A 24329-nucleotide genomic window follows, 5' to 3' on the forward strand; every position below is an offset into this window, starting at 1 on the left:
GTTGTCTCGCACCACAGCTCTGATTGACAGCTGTGACGTGCGTTCGCGCGGTATTGTGTTAGAAATGTCATCGAATTTAATCAACGAAAAATATAATGATAGTAAATTAAACGGTCTAAGTGCATTTACTGATAAAAGTTTAGCTCCAATCAATGGACGGTATAGGTCTAAAAGTTTGTCAAGTGATAAATTGAACAAAAGCAATGCCGATCGAGCGGCTATTCTTGAGGATATTGAAGACCATCATGTAACTGATAAATTGGAGACTCCAGGGTGTTTAGTGTCTGATAGGCTAATGGATCAAGGAGCGAAGCCAACAGTGAACTGGTAAGTCTAAAGAATTTTTACTTCATATTGCGTGGTTTCACCTTGTGACCTTTTGACAGTCCATTCTCAAATATCTAATCAAACTATATAGTACCTGCTACTGTGTGTTTTTTGAGACTGTATATGTGAGAATTCATGCCTTTCATAATGCATACCTTCTAGCATCTAAGAAAAATGAGATAAAACATATTATAACCTTCTTTATTTTATTATGTTAATCTTAATTAATTTTAATTTATTAGTCTTTACCTACCTTAATTTTTAAAATAAAACCCAATTAGCTACCTTCATATCTAAAAGTTAAATAAATTATATCCACGACATTCATCCTACACATCTAATTTATTAAATGATGTAATAAATGTGATGAAAGTTTTCTCAACTCTGGAGAGGAACCCAGGGTAATCATCAATACCATCCTGTGTATATCAGATAGGTATTTAAAAAAAGTGGCTGATGATTGTGGTTTTCAATTTAACTCATACAAACATATATAAATCCGTTACTCTTAATTCAACTCCTAGTTGCAATTGCAACAGGTCACTATCTGAATATTCAGAAAAATTAAATTAATAGGTACTCTAAGCATCTTATCTTGTAAAGATAAGCTAAATGCACACACAGCACATTAAATAAATAAACATACATACATACATATGGTCACGTCTATATCCCTTGCGGGGTAGACAGAGCCAACAGTCTTGAAAGACTAAATGGCCACATTCAGCTATTTGGCTTAATGATAGAATTGAGATTCAACTAGAGACAGGTTGCTGGCCCATCGCCTAAAAAAGAATCCCAAGTTTGTAAGCCTATCCCTTAGTCGCCTTTTACGACATCCATGGGAAAGAGATGGAGTGGTCCTATTCTTTTTTGTATTGGTGCTGGGAACCACACGGCATTAAATAAATAAATACTTTACAAAAGCGTGAGTGGTCGAATCTGTGAGGTGCTCGGTTGAAATGCGTGGTGCGCAGAAAGGCACAGGTTCGAATCCCACCTTGGCCATGTACCAATGACTATTTTCAAAGTAATGTTAATATGTTTGAACACTAATAGATGCCCTTATACGGTGAGGGAAAACATTGGAGGAAACCTGCACGTTCAGGCAACTGGATGTCACAAACAAACACAACCGGGTCTTAGGCCAGGAGAAAGAAGATGTGTAGTTTATTGTTTTCAGTTTGATATTGTAGCAATGTAATCTATACTATCATTATAAGGCTGAAGAGTTTGTTTGTTTGTTTGAATGCCCTAATCTCAGGAACAAGGGTTTTGATTGACAAATTCTTTTTGCGTTGAATAGACCCATAAATTTAAATGGTAAATAGCTATATATATTATAGATCTGGATAATTATAGTCATCACAGGTCACGCGAAAAGCGACCTACACGCGGGCGGAACCGCGGGCAACAGCTAGTTAATAATAATGTAATCTTGAATATGAAATGAGGCCAATATCGGTCAATAGATTGTATAACGGTGTTTATACAATCTTATCTTAATTGGTCATGTAGGTAACTAAATGCCAATGTAATATGTGTATATCTATCATGTCATGGTATTAACTACTTATATGTATTAATCTGTATGCATACAAAAAGTCACGTCTATATCCCTTGCAGGGTGGACAGAGCCCAACAGTCTGGTAAATACTGAAAGGCCACGTTCAGCTGTTTGGCTTAATGATGGTATTGAAATTCAAATAGTGACAGGTCGCCAGCCCATCGCCTAAAGTAGAATACCAAGTTTATTAACGTTTCCTTTAGTCGCCTTCTAAGACATTCATGAGATTGTTGACTCTGTCTACCCCGCAAGGGATAAAGACGTGATTATATATACATATGTACATACATATGTAGCTTAAAATATAATCTATCTGACGGCCTCTGCGGCGCAGCGGTAGTACGCTTGTCTGTGACACCGGAGTTCCCGGGTTCGAATCCCGGCCAGGGCATGATGAGAAAAGAACTTTCCCGGATTGGGTTGGGTCTTGGATGTTTATCTATATAAGTATTTATTATAAAATATAGTATTGTTGAGTTAGTATCTCGTAACACAAGTCTCAAACGTCTCTTACTTCGAGGCTAACTCAATCTGTGTAATTTGTCCCGTATATATTTATTATTTATTATCTTATTTATTTATTATTATCTTAATGACTGTTTGTCGCATATTTTATTGTTATTATGAATAGTAGATGAAAATGGCCATAACCCGCTTTTATGTGTGGAAAATGACATTAGCATATACATTTGAAGGAAAAACTAATTGAAAAACACTTGAGGCCACTTAGTAACGTAATAATTAAAGTAGTTGTGTTATCTCAGATTGTCATAAAATGAGGCCGATATTTGTTACACGAGATTAGTAGATCGTATTTTTTATGCCGTGTGGTTCCCGGCACCAATAAAAAAAAAAAATCAGACCACTCCACTCCATCTCCGCTCTATCAAGTTTCCGTTTGTTAGAACCTTAGAATTATTAAACTATTTAAACCCGTAATGATACTCATGTGCCCAATAAAGAACCATACATCCTACTACTATTATAAAGGCGAAAGTTTGTATGGATGTTTGTTACTCTTTCACGCAAAAACTACTGAACCGATTACCATGAAATTTGGTATGTAGGTAGCTGAAGACCCAGAATAACACATAGGTTACTTTTTATCCCAGAGTACCCGCGGGATTGATAGGGTTTCCATGCGGACGAAGTCGCGGGCGACCTCTAGTACATACATATAATCACCTCTTTATCCCTTGCAGGGTAGACAGAGCCAGCAGTCTTGAAAATACTGAAAGGCCGCGTTTAGCTGTTTGGCTTAATGATAGAATTGAGATTCATATAGTGACAGGTTGCTAGCCCATCGCCTAAAAGAAGAATCCCAAGTTTATAAGCCTATCTCTTAGTCATCTTAGGCCCTTTATAACTATTATTTTTACAGAAAAAATAATAATATCAACTTATCCATGTGGCGAGTGATATATGTATATGTAAAATCATTATAAAAATGTTTGTGTGAGACTTCGTGGGAGTTTCGCACTGAGATAATGATCTTGTGATTGTAAATTGTCTGCTTTGTATGACAATCGGACTCCGGCAATGCCGAGCCGATGCAGTTGTGTTGATATAATTTTTGATTCACTCGTATTTACGTAGTCGTTCATTCCCCAGGTCGTTCATTCCACGATGTAGTTTTAAGAGATCTGTATTTGTAAATTGACGTCCTATGAAAATGCTGCAGTGTAGTTTGTTCCGCCACTTCTTCTGCACATGCGCTTTGGAAGCGGTAATAGTTATAATTAATTAGATTTAAGTGATGTGGCGTCAATAAGTGATACCCTGTATTCAATTTTGAATCGTTTCAATCCAAGATCCATGGTCAAGGGCGTACCCCCGAGCTCCTCTCCAGAGTGGTGAAATTGAATCGGGAATCTTTATTAACCGCGATTCAAATCCTGGCCTTCATCGGGGTCAAATCTCCAATTCAAAAACATTCACCCATTCCGACATTAACTGAGTGTCTATATCGTGACAAAAGTTGAATGTTTCCACGAATATCACCAGTAATATTTCTTATCAGTGTTTGATTAAGATATTTGTTTCCGGTCAATGGTCGTCCGTATGTTTTGGTTTATTATTTACTAGCGGCCCGCCCCGGCTTCGCACGGGTGGACATATTTTTCTACCTGAAAACTAATTTATTTCAAAACAAATTTATGCCTATGTCACTTTTGAAGGTCTATTCTATATCTGTGCCAAATTTTATCAAAATCGGACCAGTAGTTTTTGAGTTTATTCCACACAAACATACAAAAATACAAATCTTTCCTCTTTATTATTAGTGTGGAAGTGTGGATGTGGATTATTAGTGTGGATTAGTGTGGACTAGCTTTGTCCCGGGACTTCGCTACTGACTGTTCAGAAAATTATTTTATTTTATTAAGTAAATGTAAATGAACGTATCTTGATCAAATTAAGGACGTCCTGGTAAAGGGTCAGGTCAAGAGTACCCGAAACCGCCGAGGTTGCATGAAGAGAGTTATGAATGTGGATGAACCGAAGGAAGTATGCAGAGATCGTGGAAAGTGGAAAGAGGTAGTTTCTGCCTACCCCTCCGGGAAAGAGGCGTGATTTTATGTCTATTCTCTCTCCTAGTCTTATATTTGCGTATCCCCAGTTGGGTGGCCTGGGGTCAATAAGTTTACGATATTTGTCCTTCCACTTTGTCGAATCAGCAACAGCGTCTTCAGTTTTAATTTTAAACTTTTAAGTGTTTACTCTTACGTCTTTATAATGTAATATTTCAACAAAATCAATTTGGAGTAATCAATGGTGTTTCAACTTTAAAAAAAATCAACAGTTTCAGCATTCGATTTTCCGGTGTTAAAAGTTTTATTATAGGAAAATTTAGCAATGCAAAATTTAATTTGAAATCAAATCACATCAACACATACGTTTAAATCAATGCTTTGTCACAAAATAAAGCATTAACTTATTGTCTGATTTAGTTCAAAAGTCATTACACAATGAAGTCATCCAATTATGTACTTTAATTGCGGGCGAAGCGCTTTCTCATTTGTGGAGTTTCCTAATGTACGTATTTATCAGAATACTCTATCAGTTGCACTAAACGTGTTATAAAGCTGGCTATTCATTGACTAACATCGCCAACAAGTTGGTAGATTTGTTGGTAATATACAATTGTACGTTTTATGTAATTATAGCCGTAAAATTGTTAAGCCTCTCCCTTGATTGACTGTTACAATTGGAAAGAATTGAAACTACTAAACGAATATCGAAGACGTGACTGCAGACGTGAAGCGTTGGTAGCTTGGGTGGGGCCCATCCGACCATGTTTGTCCGTGAATTGATTTCTTAAAATGTCTGCACGGAAGTTTGTGATTGATTTCTTCATCCTCCTGGCCTTAGTTTCGGTCGCCTTTGACCATGGTTCCTGGATTGGGTAAGTCAGGTTTTTACATGAAGCGACTCACATCTGACCTCCGCAACTTTTGCGTGACCTTTGAGGAACCTTAACTATATTGGATAGGCCATGATTAAACATCCAGTTGTCTGAATGTGCAGGTTTCCTCACGATGTTTTCCCTTACTTTCAGAGTATCAGATAGTATTCAAATTAATGTAATTAACTCAGAAAAGAGTCATACGTGCTAACTGTAGCATAGGCCGCGTAGCGCCCAACCGAGCATGTTCGCCCGTGAATGTCCGGCCTTATTTGTTTGCACGGTAGTTTTGTACTTGATTTATCGGCCGGTAGTGTTAGTATTTGCCTCTTATCTAGTCGTAATGTACTGTTAAGGAGCGCCGATATCATATCGTAGATAACGCTCCTGTGACAGACGATTCAAATTTTGTGCTTAGTGCGTGGTTATGTGTGGCATTGGACAGATTTTTTGTTTGTGCTAATTGTGTTTTAGTTGTTTCAAGGATGGATGAAGAGAAGAGTATCCTGCTGTGAGTATTTGTAACATGATATTTCTAATTTTATTTTTGGAATTTTTTGTTTGAATCTCAATTCTATCATTAAGCCAAATAGCTGAATGTGGCCATTAGGTCTTCAAGACTGTTGGCTCTGTCTATCCCGCATGGGATATAGACATGACCATATACCGTATGTATGTATATGTATGATTTTCTAATTGTGTTTATCCATTGTGTCATAAAAGTCAGGCGGCGGATGTTTCACTGTTAGTTTTCTGACCTTCTTACACTTAGATGGTGGTTATTGACGAAGCCTGGAACATTTCCAGTGAGGGTCTGACCTAGACAACGTGAGGGTAATAGTTGATTCTCTTTTTGTTTTGTAGAGATTAAATTATAATGAGCGAAAAATCTATGATTTTGATAATAAAAGTATTATCACACAAACACGTGTGATAGAACGAAAGTATATGCGTTGCGTACAAACATACATACTACATATAATCACGTCTATATCACTTGCAGGGTAGACAGAGCCAATAGTCTTGAAAAGACTGAGTGGCCACGTTCAGCTGTATGGCTTAATGATAGAATTGAGATTTACATTACATAAAATCACGCCTCTTTCCCAGAGGGGTAGGCAGAGACTATCTCTTTCCGCTTGCCACGATCTCTTGAGATTTAATTAGCGTATTGCGTTATATACACCTTATTATTAAATTTCATAGTTATTATGTACTGAAAGGAGGTTTAGCATTCATACATAATCATGTAATTATATACCGACAAATACATACGTAACTTACCTGTTTTCCGTTCTGACAGAGCCTGTATGTAATGATAATTAATTTCTATTGATTATATCAATATCATCATCATCATGTTGTTTACCATCAAAGGAATTTATACATACATACATAAAATCACGTCTATATCTCTTGCGGGGTAGACAGAGCCAACAGTCTTGAAAAGATTGATAGGCCACGTTTAGCTGTTTGGCTTAACGATAGAATTGAGATTGAAATAGTAACAGGTCGCTAACCCATTGCCTAAAAGAAGAATACCTATTTTTAGGCCTATCCCTTAGTCGCCTATTACGACATCCATGATAACGAGATTGAGGGGTCGTATTCTTTTTTCTATTGGTGCCAGAAACCACACGGCACTCGAACTAAACCCTCTGGTCGAAAACTCAGGAAAAATCTGTATGTTAGCGTTAATTTCGATGCAACGCGAAAGTTTAAAACTATTAATACCTTTTCTTGTTAAGTAATTGTCAATCGCATTATATGTAGTTTTATGTCTTGTCAGTCAAATTAATAGACTATGGCACTAGCGGGTTCTTGAGCTCTTTTTAATTGAAATTAATATGTTGATAATGATAATGGTACTCTGATTTTTAAATCGATTAAATGAGTTGCTGAGGTATCTATACTAATATTATAAAGCTGAAGAGTTTGTTTGTTTGAACGCGCTAATCTCAGGAACTACTGGTTTGAATTGAAAAAATATTTTTGCGTTGAATAGACCATTTATCGAGGAAGGCTTAAGGCTGTATAACATCACGCTGCAACTATAAGGAGCAAAGAAAGAATGGAAAATGTGAAAAAAAATCGGGGAAAATTATTCATCCTTGAGGGCTTCAATGATGCCCAAATTGCGGGCGCAGCTAGTGTGAGATAAGGTTCAAGAACTTAAGACATATTCATAAAACCGTCTTATACTTTTGTTGTCGCAATATCTAAGATAAATTTTATCTAATATTCCTTTCATGACTGAAAATGCCCACGTTTGTATGATTACCATTACATTACAATGTAATACACGTGCATCTGACATGCAGCCTCTGTGGTTATCAAATCTCGCTTTAGGAACATCTGGCTTCTTCATAAGTGCATTTAGTGCACTGAGAGATCTATACACATGTATACATACATAAAATTATTGCACTTTTCCGGACGGGTAGGCAGAGACTACATCTTTCCACTTGCCACTATCCCTACATGTTACTTCTTTCGCTTCATCCACATTCATAAGTCTGTTCATGTAAGCTTGTCGGTTTCGGGTACTCTTGACCTGACCTTTTTCCAGGACGTCCCTGATTTCAAGGTACGTTCGTCTAGGCCTTTCTACACCACGGTTACTATTTACAATACCCTTGTATATATATTTACTTAACTTAAATGTGGCCTTTGAGTATTATTACTATAGACTCTGTCAATCCCATAGGAGATAGAGAATAATAAAAACGTGATATGTGCGTGTGATTTATCACATCGTGAATTTAATTCAACTTTTTCTATTTATCATTCAAATATTAATTCAAGTACTACTTACTGATAAGGACTATCATCTAGTATTTTTGATATATATGACTATCATCGACTATAGTATCTAGTAGTAGTAAATCAACTATAATCCGAGCTGGTTTAGAATATTACCAATGGATTTAGAGTCACTTCCCCGCCTCGGTCATGTTACCAAAGACTATTTTCGAAGTTATATGTATGTACATTAGTTTGAATACCAACCGATGCTCTCACGGTAAGGGGAAGTAACCTAGGCAGCTTGATGTGTAACCATGATCGATCCAATACGGGTTATGTTCCCCTGCAAAGGTTGCGGAGGTCAAATGGTAAAGAGCTTCATGTAAAAACCTGACTCACCCAAACCAGGATCCATGGTCTTACGCAGGCTATCAACAGAGTGGTGAGGATGTGACCGGGACTAAGACCAGGAGGTCGGAGAAGATTATAATTTAAGAGTTATAAATAATAAAATATATACGGGACAAATTACACAGATTGAGTTAGCCTCGAAGTAAGTTCGAGACTTGTGTTAAGAGATACTAACTCAACGATACTATATTTTATAATAAATACTTATATAGATAAACATCCAAGACCCAGGCCAATCAGAGAAAGTTCTTTTCTCCTCATGCCGGGATTTGAACCCGGGACCTCCGATGTCACAGACAGTGCGTACTACCGCTGCGCCACAGATGCCGTCAAACGTTATATATTTAAACAATTTAAGTCACCAACAGTGTAGTTTGTTCCGCCGCTTTTTCTACACATGCGCTTTTAAAGCGGAATCAAATAAAATTATTCTCATTTTGACGTCAATAACAGATAGGTACCTTGAGGTGTCCTATTTTGAAAATAAATCTGTTTCTATAACTGTGTGTGTGTTTTGATAACAACCACTTCTTCAAGATGTAGTAAACACGTGAATCTTGAATTTCATGTTACAATCTAATAAAAATTATCAATGTAAATTATCTTTTTTTTTATTTATTTTTATATTATCATTTACCATGTAAGTATTACTAATCTAAGTATTAATCTAATAAAAATAGGTTTATCAGGTTATCAAAAACGCTACCAAAATCTATTGTTTTATGGTTGTAATTGTAACAATGTAATGTTTAGAGGAAAGACTTGATAAGAATAAAAAGCTACGTTCAGCTGTGAAGCTTAATGATGGCTTTTGAAGCAATACTCTGTCACTTTATTATCATTGAATTATACGTATGTATATCTGTGAATCCATAGCAAAGGGCATACATAATCCGTGTCAATAAACCACATCATTTTTCATAAATCATATCAATTTGTGACATATTGATAACGCGCCCTATAGTGCGATAACGAACGATAAAGTCTCAAAAGTTAAAATAATTTTCGTCTTAGATAACTTTTACATACATACCTTCATATAATACTTACCAAGAAAACATCGTGGGGAAACCTGCACATTACAGGTTACCATGATCGATCCAACACTGGTAAGGTTCCCCTGCAAAGTCTAAAAGTCTGGTTCACCAAATCCAGGGTCCATGGTAGAAGCATACCCCGGGCGGCCCGGACATTGTAGTAGACTTGACATCGTCAGCCTATAATATTTCTTATATGGAAGTCTCTTGTAAACTTGGGATTCCTTTTTTAGGTGATAGGCTAGCAACCTGTCACTATTTGAATCACATTACATTACATAAAAACACGCCTCTTTCCCGGAGGGGTAGGCAGAGACTACTTCATTCCACTTGCCACGATCTCTGCATACTTCCTTCGCTTCATCCACATTCATAACTCTATTTGAATCACAATTCTATCATTAAGCCAAACAGCTGAACGAGGCCTGTCAGTATTTCCAAGACAGTTGGCTCTGTCTATCCCGCAAGGGTTATAGACGTATTTATATGTATGTATTATGTAAAATTTAAACTTGGTAAAAGAAAATTAGCCCTGCTAATTGTGAATTAACACGTGACTAATTTGTTAGGGTCTTATTAGAAGCGGTCATTGTTAATCTTATTAAGATGATACGATCACGATAGTTTTACAATAAAAATATAAATTTTTTTGCGTGCCTTCTTGTGTAGTAACCTGTCGTACCCACGCCAGGACTTTGGTCATTGGAAAACCCTGGGCTCTCCCTAGATGAGACAAGCGAGATTTAGGCCAGGATAAAGATTAACTCATTGTTAGTATCTGCCTCCAGGATTTGGTTCTAAAAAATTTTAAGTATTAGGTACCTAGTCAAATACATAGCTTTAAATTTTTCATTGTGGTTTAAATATTTTTTTTAATCATTATTGTCACACATTTCGAACATCACCTTTTAATTGTCACATCTTGGTTTTACATTTGAAACAATTAATATTCAGACGCCGTGCGTAATGTCTTAAGAGATGATATCATTGGCTTAGTTACAGTTTCATCTTATTGCGTTGAGATTAAGACGTTATATTTAAATTATAGCTTCAGGTAGGAACACTGGTTATTAGTGTAGCACTATTTGTAGCATTACCTTAAACAACCTTAGATTTTATAATCTTTAGAAATAAAAAGAAGATGTCAAGGAAGTCTTATGAGGTGACGTGTGTTTCGTGTACTAAAGAAAGGCAACATGATTATGATCGGTAAGATTTGAAACCAACTTTGTTAAGTATATTGTTGATTATCTGTCCTATGCATTTTTAGTAGGGCCGTATTATGTTTTGGTAAAAATGAATAACGCTATTTATTGCTTATAAGGCTTATAATTATTTGCTTAAAAGGCAGTCCTCACCCATGTTTGTAAACACAAATTCTGTTGAAAAAATAAACTTTTTAATTTTTTTATTATTAGCTATTACAAAATAATATATTTTCTCAAAATATTCCAGACTAAGTTTGTTCGCATCGATGTATTTTTTTTTGCATAATTTAGTGCTCTTCTCATGTGAAGTGAATTTTATTTATAATTTTTTTTTGTAATTCTTATTGAGAATAAAGATCTTAAACCTTGTGTCGGTCGACTACGTGGCTCATTTAAGATTTGGAAGAAATGGCGGAAATGAAATGAATGATAATAATGTAGGGAATTGATTCATTATTATTATAGGAATTAAAAAATAAATTACTGGAGTACTTTTAAAGATAAATCTTGCTAATTTCCGTTTCGACGGGAATTTGGAAATTGCTATCATAGTGTTGTGCTCATATTGTACGAAAGCTATTTTTTTCAATATACTTAGTAATAATTCAATTTTAGTGACTAGTTTTTAAGCAGTGTATACGAATGCAATGTTATATTGTTTACTAGCGACCCGCCCCGGCTTCGCACGGGTGCAAAATTATAAATGTTATTATACATAAAAATCTTCCTCTTGAATCACTATAGGTACCTGTTACAAAAAACCGCATCAAAATCCGTTGCGTAATTTTTAAAGATTTAAGCATACAGACAAACAGACTGAAATAGCGACTTTGTTTTATACTAAGTATGTAGTGATGTGAATAAATAGAATTGAATTGGAACCCACATTATATGTAGATTTTTAGCAGCGGTTTGTTACGTGCGTTGATGATGGCAGTCAATCAGTGTGTGTCCTTTTTCATGTCTATTTAGATAACATACATACATATGGTCACGTCTATATCCCTTGCGGGGTAGACAGAGCCAACAGTCTTGAAAAGACTGAATGGCCACGTTCAGCTATTTGGCTTATCGATAGAATTGAGATTCGACTAGTGACAGGTTGCTAGCCCATCGCCCAATAAAGAATCCCAAGCTTGTAAGCCCATCCCTTAGTCGCCTTTTACGACATCCATGGGAAAGAGATGCAGTGGTCCTATTCTTTTTTGTATTGGTGCCGGGAGCCACACGGCACGTCTATTTAGATAATTCTATATCTTTACTTAGGATAAATAGTCCTTGTTTAAATTAAGGACGTCCTGGTTAAAGGTTACGTCAAGAGTATCCGAAACCGCCGAGCTTACATGGAGAGAGTTATGAAACGAAAGAAGTATGCAACGATCGACGCAAGTGGAAAGATGTAGTCTCTGCCTACTCTTCCGGGAAATAGGCGTGATTTTATGTATGTATGTCTGTATGTGTAAAGCCAACGATGTATCCAAAGTGTCTCGTGGCGGCGTCAATGTTCTCTGGGAATGTAAACACAGTTACCAGTTCAAAAGAATCGTTCGTGATGAGAATAACATCGTAACTCGCTTTATAACTCGGTAAAGTTAAATATAATTACGCTTTCTGATTCATACAATACAAAAAAGAATAGGACCACTCCATCTCTTTCCCATGGATGTCGTAAAAGGCGAGTAAGGGATAGGCTTAACAACTTGGGATTCTTTTTTAGGCGATGGGCTAGCGACCTGTCACTATTTGAATCTCAATTCTATCATTAAACCAGCTGAACGTGGCCATTCAGTCTTTTCAAGACTGTTGGCTCTGTCTACCCCGCAAGGGATATAGACTAAATTTGATATTAGCGTGTAAATCTGTTGACGCTTGCGCAGTCTTGATAATTTGGACATGCGATAATTTTTTTTTGTAAATACCTAGGTTTTTTTTTCAAACTGTTAGATTCTTTTTCGCAATGTTTTTGTAACGTGACAGTGAATATTCGATTTATTTGAATTTGCATCGTTTGTCATCGTGAGACTGGACCATACAGGTGACAGGACTTTTATAGGGTGACCTATCCTGTGTGCCGTGTGGTTCCCGGCACCAATACAAAAAAAAAAATAAGACCACTCCATCTCCATACCATGGATGTCGTAAATTGGGGATTCTTTTTTTGGCGATGTGCTAGCAACACGTCACTATTTGAATCTCTATCATTAAGCCAAACAGCTGAACGTGGCCTATCAGTCTTTTCAAGACTGTTGTCTCTTTCACCCCACAGGGGATATAGACGTGACCATAATGTACGTATGTATGCACCTATCCCATAATGATTTTTTATTAGTTGCTAACATATTCTCATTTTTCCAGCCTCAAAGACGGCAAAGCGTCGTACGGCACTGACAGCCCCGCAAGGGGGCGCCGCGTGATATTCTGCGTGCACGGCAACCCCTCCACCGGATGCTGCGCGGTCATTGAGACCACGGCCGATGACGACGACAGGCGAAATGGCAGTATTAGTGAAGTCGATAGTGAGTTCTACCATCACTTCACTACAAAGTATAAAACAAAGTCGCTATTTTAGTCTGTTTGTCTGTATGCTTAAATCTTTAAAACTACGCAACGGATTTTGATGCGGTTTTTTGTAACAGGTAGAGCGATTCAAGGGGAAGGTTTTTATGTATAGTTTTTTCCGAATTTTGCACCCGTGCGAAGCCGGGGCGGGTCGCTAGTAAATAATATAATAAAAAAAAATGTATTTTTGTTCGTTCAACACGAACAACAACAATAAACGTTTAATAACTATGTACTTCTTCTCTTCAAAAAGAATAGGACTCCAACTCTCTCCCATGGATGTCGTAAAAGGCGACTAAGGGGTAGGCTTATAAACTTGGGATTCTTCTTTTAGGCGATGGGCTAGCAACCTGTCACTATTTGAATCTCAATTCTATCATTAAACCAAATAGCTGAGCGTGGCCTATCAGTCTTTTCAAGACTGTTAGCTCTATCTACCCCGGTGACGTGACTTTATGTACATATGTATGTGTACTTAAATATGTTACTTACCATTTATTGAAATGATATTACATACATACATATGGTCACGTCTATATCCCTTGCGGGGCAGACAGAGCCAACAGTCTTGTAAAGACTGAATGGCCCCGTTCAGCTATTTGGCTTAATGATAGAATTGAGATTCAAATAGTGACAGGTCGCTGGCTCAACGCCTAAAAAAGAATCCCAAGTTTGTAAGCCTATCCCTAAGTCGCCTATTACGACATCCATGGGAAAGAGATGGATTGGTCCTATTCTTTTTTGTATTGGTGTCGGGAGCCACACGGCACAATTGCGGCAACGGCAAATATTAACATGTTGATAATAATTTGTTTTTTTTTTCAGGACATTGTCACAGATCTCGTAATGAAGAAATAGACAAAAGGGCGCGAAGAAAACTGATCATAGCCAGTGTGTTATGTGTGATATTTATGATAGGAGAAATTGCTGGTGAGTAGATATTTTATACTCTTAACTAGTAGAGAAAAATAGGTCAAAATGGTGTGAAAACATAAAATACTTTCTTATGAAACATTAATCTTCGAAATAGGTCTTAATTAACAGAAACTTTATCTTACAATATTACTTATATACTTAACTTATATCCTCCATGTGTGATAAAAATACAGGGCCATAAAATCCTATCTGAATTTTTTTTATCAAACACTAATAAGTTTATTTATTTCTCTTCCTCATGTAATTATTCGGTACGCGTGTACTTAATATTTTATACTTTATTTCTATGTCCAGTACGTGTGCACTCAACAACTCCTTCCTGTTTCAGGTGGTTATATTTCAAACAGTCTTGCTATCGCCACGGACGCGGCCCATCTTCTCACAGACTTCGCCAGTTTTATGATATCCTTGTTTTCATTGTGGGTAGCTGGCAGGCCGGCTACAAGGCGGTAAGTTGGTTCAATTTGGTGCCGTGATCAACCTGGAAAGTGAATGCTGAATATCTATAAGATGAAGTTGTCAATTGTGGTTTTTTGTTTCCAAGTAATACTAAGTACGGGAAATGTACCTTATGTGTATAATCATAAGTAATGGTAAATTTATGAACTTTGTTCTTATTTTATTTAATTATGCCGATACAACACTCGATTGGGTATTTTTAGTATTAAAATAATGAATATAATGACACTAGGTCTAGTCAATTGCAGTATATTTATTCATTACAAATAAAAATAGACAATTAAAAAAGAGACGCATATTATCACGTCTTTCACTCAGATGGGGGAGACTGAGGCAAAAGTTTTGATGACTCCAAGGCATCTTTCAGCCGGATGTCTTATTAAAGGAATTTAGATAAAGTGTAAATAAAATTTGTTTATGATTTAAACACAGCTGAACGTGGCCTCTGAGTCTTTTCAAGTATACTGGCTCTGCCTACCCCGCAAGGGATATAGACGTGCCTATACGTATGTATGTTCCTAATTCCAGAATGCCCTTCGGCTGGTATCGTGCCGAAGTGATCGGCGCCCTGACATCAGTGCTTCTGATCTGGGTTGTGACAGGCGTGTTGGTGTACATGGCCGTACAGCGAGTGATCACTCCCGACTTCAAAATCGACGCCACTGTCATGCTTATCACGTCCGGTGTGGGGGTTTTGGTCAATCTCGTGTAAGTGATCGTAATTAGAAAACTCTCTTTACAATGTATGCGGTACATTTTGAACTCTGAAAGTTTGTTACCGCTTCTTCAGCACTGACGCCTTGGAAGCGTCAGTAAACGTAGTTTTTAAGTAATTTATTTGACGTCAACCATTGTTGTTAAACCATACGTTTTGACAATTATTAAGCGATATATAGTATCCTATAGTAATGAATAAAAATTTTGAATTTGAATTTGACTCTCTAGGGAGGAGCACGGGATGCGCCTTTGCCCACCCTGGGTTGGGTCAGTCAGTTTTTTTTTTCACGTAACGAACAAGCAACCTTTGCAGGGGAACCAGACCCGTGTAGGATCATAGTTGCACATCGACGTGCCTGTGCCTTTCCCTCACTGTAAGAGCATCGGTTAGCACTCAAACTAATGTGCGTTACCCAGAAAAGTGACTTTCCTGTAGTTATGTACTTCTTTTCTTCCGTTCTTCATAAGTAGACTGACATGCTTATCTTATGCATCGGTTCTTTTAAGAACCGACGCCTCAATATAGGAAATATGTATGCACGCAAATGTGTCGTGAAAAGCGACTTAGGGATAGGCTTAAAAACTTGGGATTCCTCTTCCCAATCAGAGAAAGTTCGTTTCTCATCATACCCCGACCGGGATTCGAACCCGGGACCTCCGGTGTCACAGACAAGCGCACTACCGCTGCGCCACAGCGGCCGTCAAATTGTACAACAGATAACAGATAATGAGCTGATTGTTACAGAATGGGTTTGACACTACATCAACATGGTCACTCCCACGGCGGGGGCGGCGGCCATGGGCATTCCCACGGGAGCAGCAATCCAGTTCTCAACAATAAGGTAAAGTTGTTTGTACCTACCAATTTTGGGTAAATGTCTTCCAAATTCATCTTCATGTACCGTGCCGTGTGGTTCCCGGCACCAATACAAAAAAAAATAGGACCACTCCATCTCTTCCCCATGGATGTAGTAAAAGGCGACTAAGGGATAGGCTAAGAAACTTGGGATTCTTTTTTAGGCGATGGGCTAGCAACCTGTCGCTAGTTGAATCTCAATTCTATCGTTAAGCCAAATAGCTGAACGTGGCCATTCAGTATTTTCAAGACTGTTGGCTCTGTCTACCCCGCAAGGGAGATAGACGTGACCATATGTATGTATGTTCATCTTCATTCATTCATTACCTTCAAATATTCTACCACATAGACTCAATTAGAATTAGGCTGTCAGGAGAGCCATAACAATTTTCTTTTGGTTAAGATTGATTTATCATAAAACAGGGTTCTTTTTTATTTTAAGTAAATACCTGACTTACCATACCGTTTCGTGGTCATATGCAAACCCTGTACATCTTAGTGTAAACCTAACCTTATTGAAAGCTAGGTTTACATTGTCTTAATTCGGATATTTGATCATTATTTTTTTTAAAAGAAGAATTTTTCAATGCGTGTATAGTTTATCAGTTATAAATGTCACCCGTTTGACCTCTTAGTTCTTTATGCACAGTCTGCGTCAATATCGTCTTGATTTTGTGGTTGTATGTCATGTTTCTCTGCCGTTGAATTTACCCGTCACATAAAGAAATCCAAATAAACAGGGTACAGTTAAATTATTTAAGTCATATGTTTCTTGTTATATAAAGTTAACATATTAAACGTGTAATAAAACCTTTCAGAAAGAACGCTCGACCGACGGTTCGGACGTAGAAAGTTCGGCGTCCGCCGCGCACTCCCACCACGCGGAGAACATCAACGTACGAGCCGCCTTCATACACGTGCTAGGAGACTTCTTGCAGAGCTTCGGCGTGTTTATTGCTGCTATTGTCATCTATTTCAAGGTCAGTGATGGTGACTTCATTCACAGATGAGCGCAAAATTTTAGATGTTATTTTCAGTAGTAACTATCCCACTTCTGACACCAAAATTATGTGACAAGCCGTTACAATTTAGGTAGGTATATGCTTTATGATCTCCGCAACCTCTTTATAAAAAACTCTGCTCATTCGCTATGATTTTAAAATGTGACAGTGCTTTATTATGATGTTATTAAGAACCATTTTCGAACGGATGGACGAACATTTTGTTTCTGACACATTTTGAACGGGATTGTGAGTGTACTGTACAGATATTATTAGTAGCTGACTTATAAAAATAAGCCTCTTTATGCAATTTCGGCGGTTTCAGGTACACTTGTCCTGACCTTCAATTGATGATTATAATATTAATTGTGACCTTCAATTGATGATTATAATATTAATTATTATTTTTTTCATTTCCAGCCCGCCTGGGTCCTTGTAGATCCTATCTGCACCTTCCTGTTCTCCATATTAGTGCTGATTACAACCTTCAACATAATCAAAGATGCCCTTCTTGTATTAATGGAGGGGTCGCCGAGAGGAGTTGACTTCCAGGTGAGCTGCTTTTAAAATATGTATTTGAAAAAATATAAAAATAAAAATTAACACCGATCCTAAAACCATTAGAATAGAATAGATTTTTTGTCAAAATTGGAAACAAGGTATCACTTATTGACGTCACATCACTTAAATCTAATTATAACTATCACCGTTTCCAAAAAATTTTTTATTCATTTTTATTATAGGATACTATATATCGCTTAATAATTGTCGTATGGTTTAACAACATTGGTTGACGTCAAATAAATTACTTAAAAACTAAGTTTACTGCCGCTTCCAAGGCGTCAGTGCAGAAGAAGCGGTAACAAAGCGCATGTGTAGAAGAAGCGGCGGAACAAACTACACTGCAGCATTTTTACCGGAATTCATGAAACTTTAATGGAACTCATTAAAAAAACTTTCCTTGCTCAAGCCTCACTTCTTGAAAGCGAAAATAATTTCTAGTAAGATTACTATGAATCTTATTATAAAGGACATGTTTGAACATCCTTCCCCCGACGCGACGTCAATTTTATAGAACGACAGACTATCGCTGTTTCGCTTTTTATTATGATGTGAAACGGGACAGCGATAGATTTTCGCGCGATGAAAACAGTGCCGTGCCGTGTATGCACTTTTATCCAATCCTGTTATTTTTATTTATTCACCAATTTATAACAACAGAAAACATATAGGAATACCTAATAAAGACCAAAAACAATAGTAAGTACATAGCTTTATACCGTCTCTGTTTTGTGCTGTTTTGTATGTTTTAGCCCTTATGGTGAAATAAAGAGTTTTATCTATCTATCTTCAGCTTATTTCTAAAGATATCTCTTCAATAATTTTTTATCAGGAATCTGAGTGCGTTTGACCTCAATCTGTCTCATAGTAAGCAAAAGTCAAATCTTGATTGTACGGCTGATTAAGCCGTGTGATTTCCGGCACTTAGAAGAAGAACCATTTCATATTTGTCCCGCTCATGTCGTAAAAGGCGACTTTAGGATAAACTTATAAACATGGTATGCCTCTTGTAGGGGATGGGCTAGCAACCTGTCACTATTTTAGAATGTTTCTTTCTGAATGTCACTATTTCTGAATTTCATGTCAGAATCACAATTCCATCATGATGCCATACAGCTGAACGTGGCCTTTGAGTCTTTTTGAGACGTGATTATATGTATGTGTGTATGGCTGATTATCACTTGCCATCTTGAAATTTCACCTCTTTTTTTTCATACATACATACTTACATATAATCACGTCTATATCCCTTGCGGGATAGACAGAGCCAGCCAGCCAGTCAGCTTGAAAAGACTGACAGGCCACGTTCAGCTATTTGGCTTTAAGATAGAATTGACATTCAAATAGTGACACGTTGCTAGCCAATCGCTTAAAAGAAGAATCCCAATTTATAAGCCTACCCCTCAGTCGCCTTTTACGACATCCATGGGAGCGAAATGGAGTGGTCCTACTATTCTTTTTTCTATTGGTGCCGGGTACCACACACGGCAAACTTTTTTTCACTTTAACAATTAATTAATACATACATACATATCGTCACGTCTATATCCCATGTGGGGTAGACAGAGCCAACAGTCTTGAAGACTAAATGGCCACGTTCAGCTATTTGGCTTAATGATAGAATTGAGATTCAAATAGTGACAGGTTGCTAGCCCATCGCTTAAAAGAAGAATCCCAATTTATAAGCCTACCCCTCAGTCACCTTTTACGACATCCATGGGAGCGAAATGGAGTGGTCCTACTATTCTTTGTTCTATTGGTGCCGGATACCACACGGCAAACTTTTTTTTTCACTTTAACAATTAATTAATACATACATACATATCGTCACGTCTATATCCCATGTGGGGTAGACAGAGCCAACAGTCTTGAAGACTAAATGGCCACGTTCAGCTATTTGGCTTTAAGATAGAATTGAGATTCAAATAGTGACAGGTTGCTAGCCCATCGCTTAAAAGAAGAATCCCAAGTTTATAAGCCAACCCCTTAGTCGCCTTTTACGACATCCATGGGAGCGAAATGGAGTGGTCCTACTATTCTTTTTTCTATTGATGCCGGGTACCACACACGGCAAACATTTTTTCCACTTTAACAATTAATTAATACATACATACATATCGTCACGTCTATATCCCATGTGGGGTAGACAGAGCCAACAGTCTTGAAGACTAAATGGCCACGTTCAGCTATTTGGCTTAATGATAGAATTGAGATTCAAATAGTGACAGGTTGCTAGCCCATCGCCTAAAAGAAGAATAATTAATAACCGTTTTAATTTTGTCGTTCCACAGGAAGTGGCGAACACGTTCCTATCACTTCCGGGCGTGGTGCGCATACACAATTTGAGATTGTGGGCGCTTTCATTGGACAAAACTGCTCTCTCAGCGCATCTAGCTATACGTGAGTTGTAAATAACATAAATTCTACTGTAGAAACGGGTATGTTAAGATGGTTCGGTCATGTGGAGAGGATGAATGAAAGCAGGTTGACTAAGCAGATATACAAGGAGAGTGTGGAGGGTAAGGTCGGAGTGGGAAGACCTAGACGAACGTATCTTGATCAAATTAAGGACGTCCTGGTAAAGGGTCAGGTCAAGAGTACCCGAAACCGCCGAGCTTGTATGAAGAGAGTTATGAATGTGGATGAAACAAAGGAAGTGTGCAGAAATCGTGGCAAGTGGAAAGAGGTGTCTCTGCCTACCCCTCCGGGAAAGAGGCGTGATTTTATGTGTGTATGTAATGCTACTATAATATTATAGATGCGAAAGTTTGTGATTATGTCAGGATGTCAGTACCTATGGATGTTTGTTACTCTTTCACGCAAATACTACTGAACCGATTACGATGAAATTTGGTAGCTGAAGACCCAGAATAACACATAGGCTACTTTTTATCCCGGAGTTCCCGAGGGATTGATTGTTACGTTATGATAGGGTTTTAAAGCGGACGAAGTCGCGGGCGGCTTCTAGTATATACATAAAATAGGCTAATTAATTAGTTAGGTCGGCAGAGACTAATTCTTTCTACTTGCCACGATCTCTGCATACTTCCTTCGCTTCATCCACATTCATAACTCTCGTCATGCAAGCTCGGCGGTTTCGGGTACTCTTAACTTGACCATTTGCCAGGACGTAAAAGCCTTACCCTTAGTCGCCTTTTACGATATCCATGGAAAAGAGATGGAGTGGTCCTATTCTTTTTCCTATTGGCGCCGGGAACCACAAGGCACTGGTTTAAAAGTTTAATATAAATCAATCTTTTTTTTTACGAGTATTATTCTATTTCTGTCAAACCTGTAGGTTAAAAAAAAAAGCTCGTAATAAAGGTACTATGAATCAGAAAAATATGTATGTTTTTATATTTTATTTTTTTTTCAAACAGGTAGCGGCGTAAGTCCTCAGAAGGTTCTAGAACAAGCCACGCGGCTGGTCCACGAGAAATACAGTTTCTTCGAGATGACGCTGCAAATTGAAGAATTCAACGACGGCATGGAGGAATGCAGCCAATGTAAGATGCCTCAGGCTTGATTTAGAAAAAAAAAGAAGGCGGTTGATAAAATATACGGAATATAAGAGAAAAATGAATTGAATAGTTAAAAGTTGAATAGAAAAATATTTAGTCGGAACCAAATTAAAGAAACAACTTTGAAGTACAGTTAAATGTGCGATAGAATTCAATGTAAGATGCCTCAGGCTTGATTACAAAAAAAAAAAAGAATGTGGGTGGTAAAATATACGGAAATGTTACAGAATATAAGTGAAAAATGAATTGAATAGTTTAAAGTTGAATAGAAAAATATTTAGTCGGAACCAAATTAAAGAAACAACTTTGAAGTACAGTTAAATGTGCGATGGAATTCAATGTAAGATGCCTCAGGCTTGATTACAAAAAAAATAGAAGGCGGGTGTTAAAATATACGGAAGTGTTACAGAATATAAGAGAAAAATGAATTGAATAGTTAAAAGTTGAATAGAAAAATATTTAGTCTGAACCAAATTAAAGAAACAACTTTGAAGTACAGTTAAATGTGCGATAGAATTTATTATCTTTAAGAAAAAAATATGTTCGGATATATTCAATCGTATATTCCGACATTACATACCTAAATCTGTTTGCAAATACAATGTTTGTTGAAATAGTTTAACAGCTTCGTTGAATTTAAGACGACGCTATCGTCGCAAAAGTCAAGGAAATTGTATTAAAAAATATTGTTTCAATAATTTTCAATAGTTATTTTTTGTTAGTGAAAAAAAAAATAATGAAAGTCCCAAAAAAAATTAATGAAAGCATGGTGTTTATAATATAATCCGAATTTAACACAAGGTTGTTTCATAAGTTGAACGTTACTTTTATTATGTTTCTATCTATTTCTGTCGCTTTATACTGTCATTTACCGATTGAATCGGAAATCTTGTAGTAAGCACTTTCTCGCACTAACAAAAAAAAAGCGGCAGAAAAAGATAGCAACATTTGAAAGAGTGGGACAATGTGTGGTCCAACCCTTTAATGTTATTAATAATTTATTATTAAGAATAAACAGGCTTTAGAATTACATTATGAATTGTCTGTTTTATATCAGTACAAACCAATTTTGTGGCTAAAATATTTATGCATGTGTTTTAACTCAAATATTACGACGTATTTAGCTATTACATCAGGTACCTAGTTCGATGCCCGCTCAGGTCACATTGGAAAATGTATTTCAGCTTGACCTGGGTCTAAAATGTTTATTTATATATTAACTGACGGCCTCTGTGGCGCAGCGGTAGTACGCTTGTCTGTGACACCGGAGGTCCCGGGTTCGAATCCCGGCCAGGGCATGATGAGAAACGAACTTTTTCTAATTGGCCTGGGTCTTGGATGTTTATCTGTATAAGTATTTATTATAAAATATAGTATCGTTGAGTTTACTCTCGTAACACAAGTCTCGAACTTACTTCGAGGCTAACTCAATCTGTGTAATTTGTCCCGTATATATTTATTTATTTAATTTGGTATAAAATATTGTATCATTGAGTTAGCATCCCATAACGTAAGTCTCTAACTTTGGGGCTAGCTCAGTCTGCATGATTTGTCTTTTATAAACATACATACCATCACGCCTGTCTCCCATTGGGGTAGGCAGAGACTATGGATTTCCACTTGCTACGATCCTTATAAACCCCACCCGCTTCCTCCACACTCATTACTCTTTTCATGCATATTCGAAGATTACGAGTCACTCTTAACATCTCCTTTTTTCAAGACATTCGATATTTTGTTCTTGAAAGTTCGACCGGCCCTGTACCAATTTTACAGTCAGCTCTGCCTTATAAACATACATACATACATACATATGGTCACGTCTATATCCCTTGCGGGGTAGACAGAGCCAACAGTCTTGTAAAGACTGATAGGCCACGTTCAGCTATTTGGCTTATTGATAGTATTGAGTTTCAAATAGTGACAGGTTGCTAGCCCATCGCCTAAAACAGGAATCCCAAGTTTATAAGCCTATCCCTTTGTCGCCTTTTACGACATCCGTGGGAAAGAGATGGAGTGGTCCTATTCTTTTTGTTTTGGTGCCGGGAACCACCGTATATACATATGTTGTAAGTTGTTATGTATATGTCAATTTAGTAGTAACTACTAAACCAAAAGTTATGAAACAATAAAATTAAGTTATTGTAGTATTAATTATCGTTTAAGGTGATCATTTTTGTGAGACCTTGTTTATTTATGTAAAACTAGCTGTGCCCGCGACTTTGTCCGCGTGGAATGGTTATTTTGGGCATCATTGAAGCCCTCAAGTATCACATTCTCCATTATTTCTATGCTCCTTATAGTTGCAGCGTGATGTTATATAGCCTAAAGCCTTCCTCGATAAATGGTCTATTCAACACAAAAATAATTTTTCAATTCGAACCAGTAGTTCCTGAGATTAGCGCGTTCAAACAAACGAAACTGTTCAGCTTTATAATATTAGTATAGATGAAATACGTCGTACAATATGTTATGCATCTTATCAATCCAATTATGTTCTTGAGCTGTATGTACCATGATCCAATTCGAGTTAGGTTCCCCGGCAAAGATTGCGGAGGTCAGACGGGAGTCGCTTCGTGTAAAAACCTGACACAATACATCATCGTGGTCAAAAATCGCAACGTAAGCTCTTCTGTAAAGAGGTGAGGATGCAACTATCATCAAATTTGCAAAACGCATTAAGTAGGCTTAAATGTGAAGGTTTTTTCACTAATATTTCTCACCGTAATTCCATATTCCTAAGTAATTGCTCAATATTTATAAATCATTATACTTGTATGCTATTTATTGTGATACATATATAAAAGCAATGTTTAAATAATTTCTTGGTGGTCATTTGGTACCACGACATTTTAATATTATGAAATAGTGCCTTTGTAACTTGGTTAAGATATAAAAATGAATTGTATGATATTGAATATAGTATAGTCTTCCAAATGTTAGAAATGTAAGTGCCTGAAAATATATTTTTTGGAAAATCTATATCTGTTTATTTCATTTGTATAAAAATCATAGTGTTAT

General features: G+C 37.0%; 1 protein-coding gene across 4 annotated transcripts; it reads left to right on the top strand.

Moving 5' to 3' along the window:
- Window positions 1–24290, top strand: LOC106132999 (proton-coupled zinc antiporter SLC30A2). 4 transcript variants are annotated; one of them, XM_060952360.1, is made up of 11 exons: window positions 1–327; window positions 13054–13214; window positions 14083–14187; window positions 14522–14642; window positions 15181–15360; window positions 16115–16211; window positions 17044–17205; window positions 17647–17778; window positions 20079–20187; window positions 21168–21302; window positions 21474–24290. In XM_060952360.1, the coding sequence occupies exons 1-11, from the start codon at window positions 65–67 to the stop codon at window positions 21482–21484; spliced, it is 1476 nt and encodes a 491-aa protein (XP_060808343.1). In that variant the 5' UTR covers window positions 1–64; the 3' UTR covers window positions 21485–24290. The 4 variants fall into 4 exon arrangements, with proteins under 4 accessions (XP_060808343.1, XP_060808348.1, XP_013188040.1 ...); XM_060952365.1 differs by having other exon boundaries at window positions 21658–24290; XM_013332586.2 differs by having other exon boundaries at window positions 21168–24290.
- Window positions 24291–24329: the final 39 nt, after the last annotated feature.

The sequence above is a fragment of the Amyelois transitella genome, chromosome 3 (genome assembly GCF_032362555.1).
Source record: "Amyelois transitella isolate CPQ chromosome 3, ilAmyTran1.1, whole genome shotgun sequence".
NCBI classification, from domain to species: Eukaryota; Metazoa; Arthropoda; class Insecta; order Lepidoptera; family Pyralidae; genus Amyelois; species Amyelois transitella.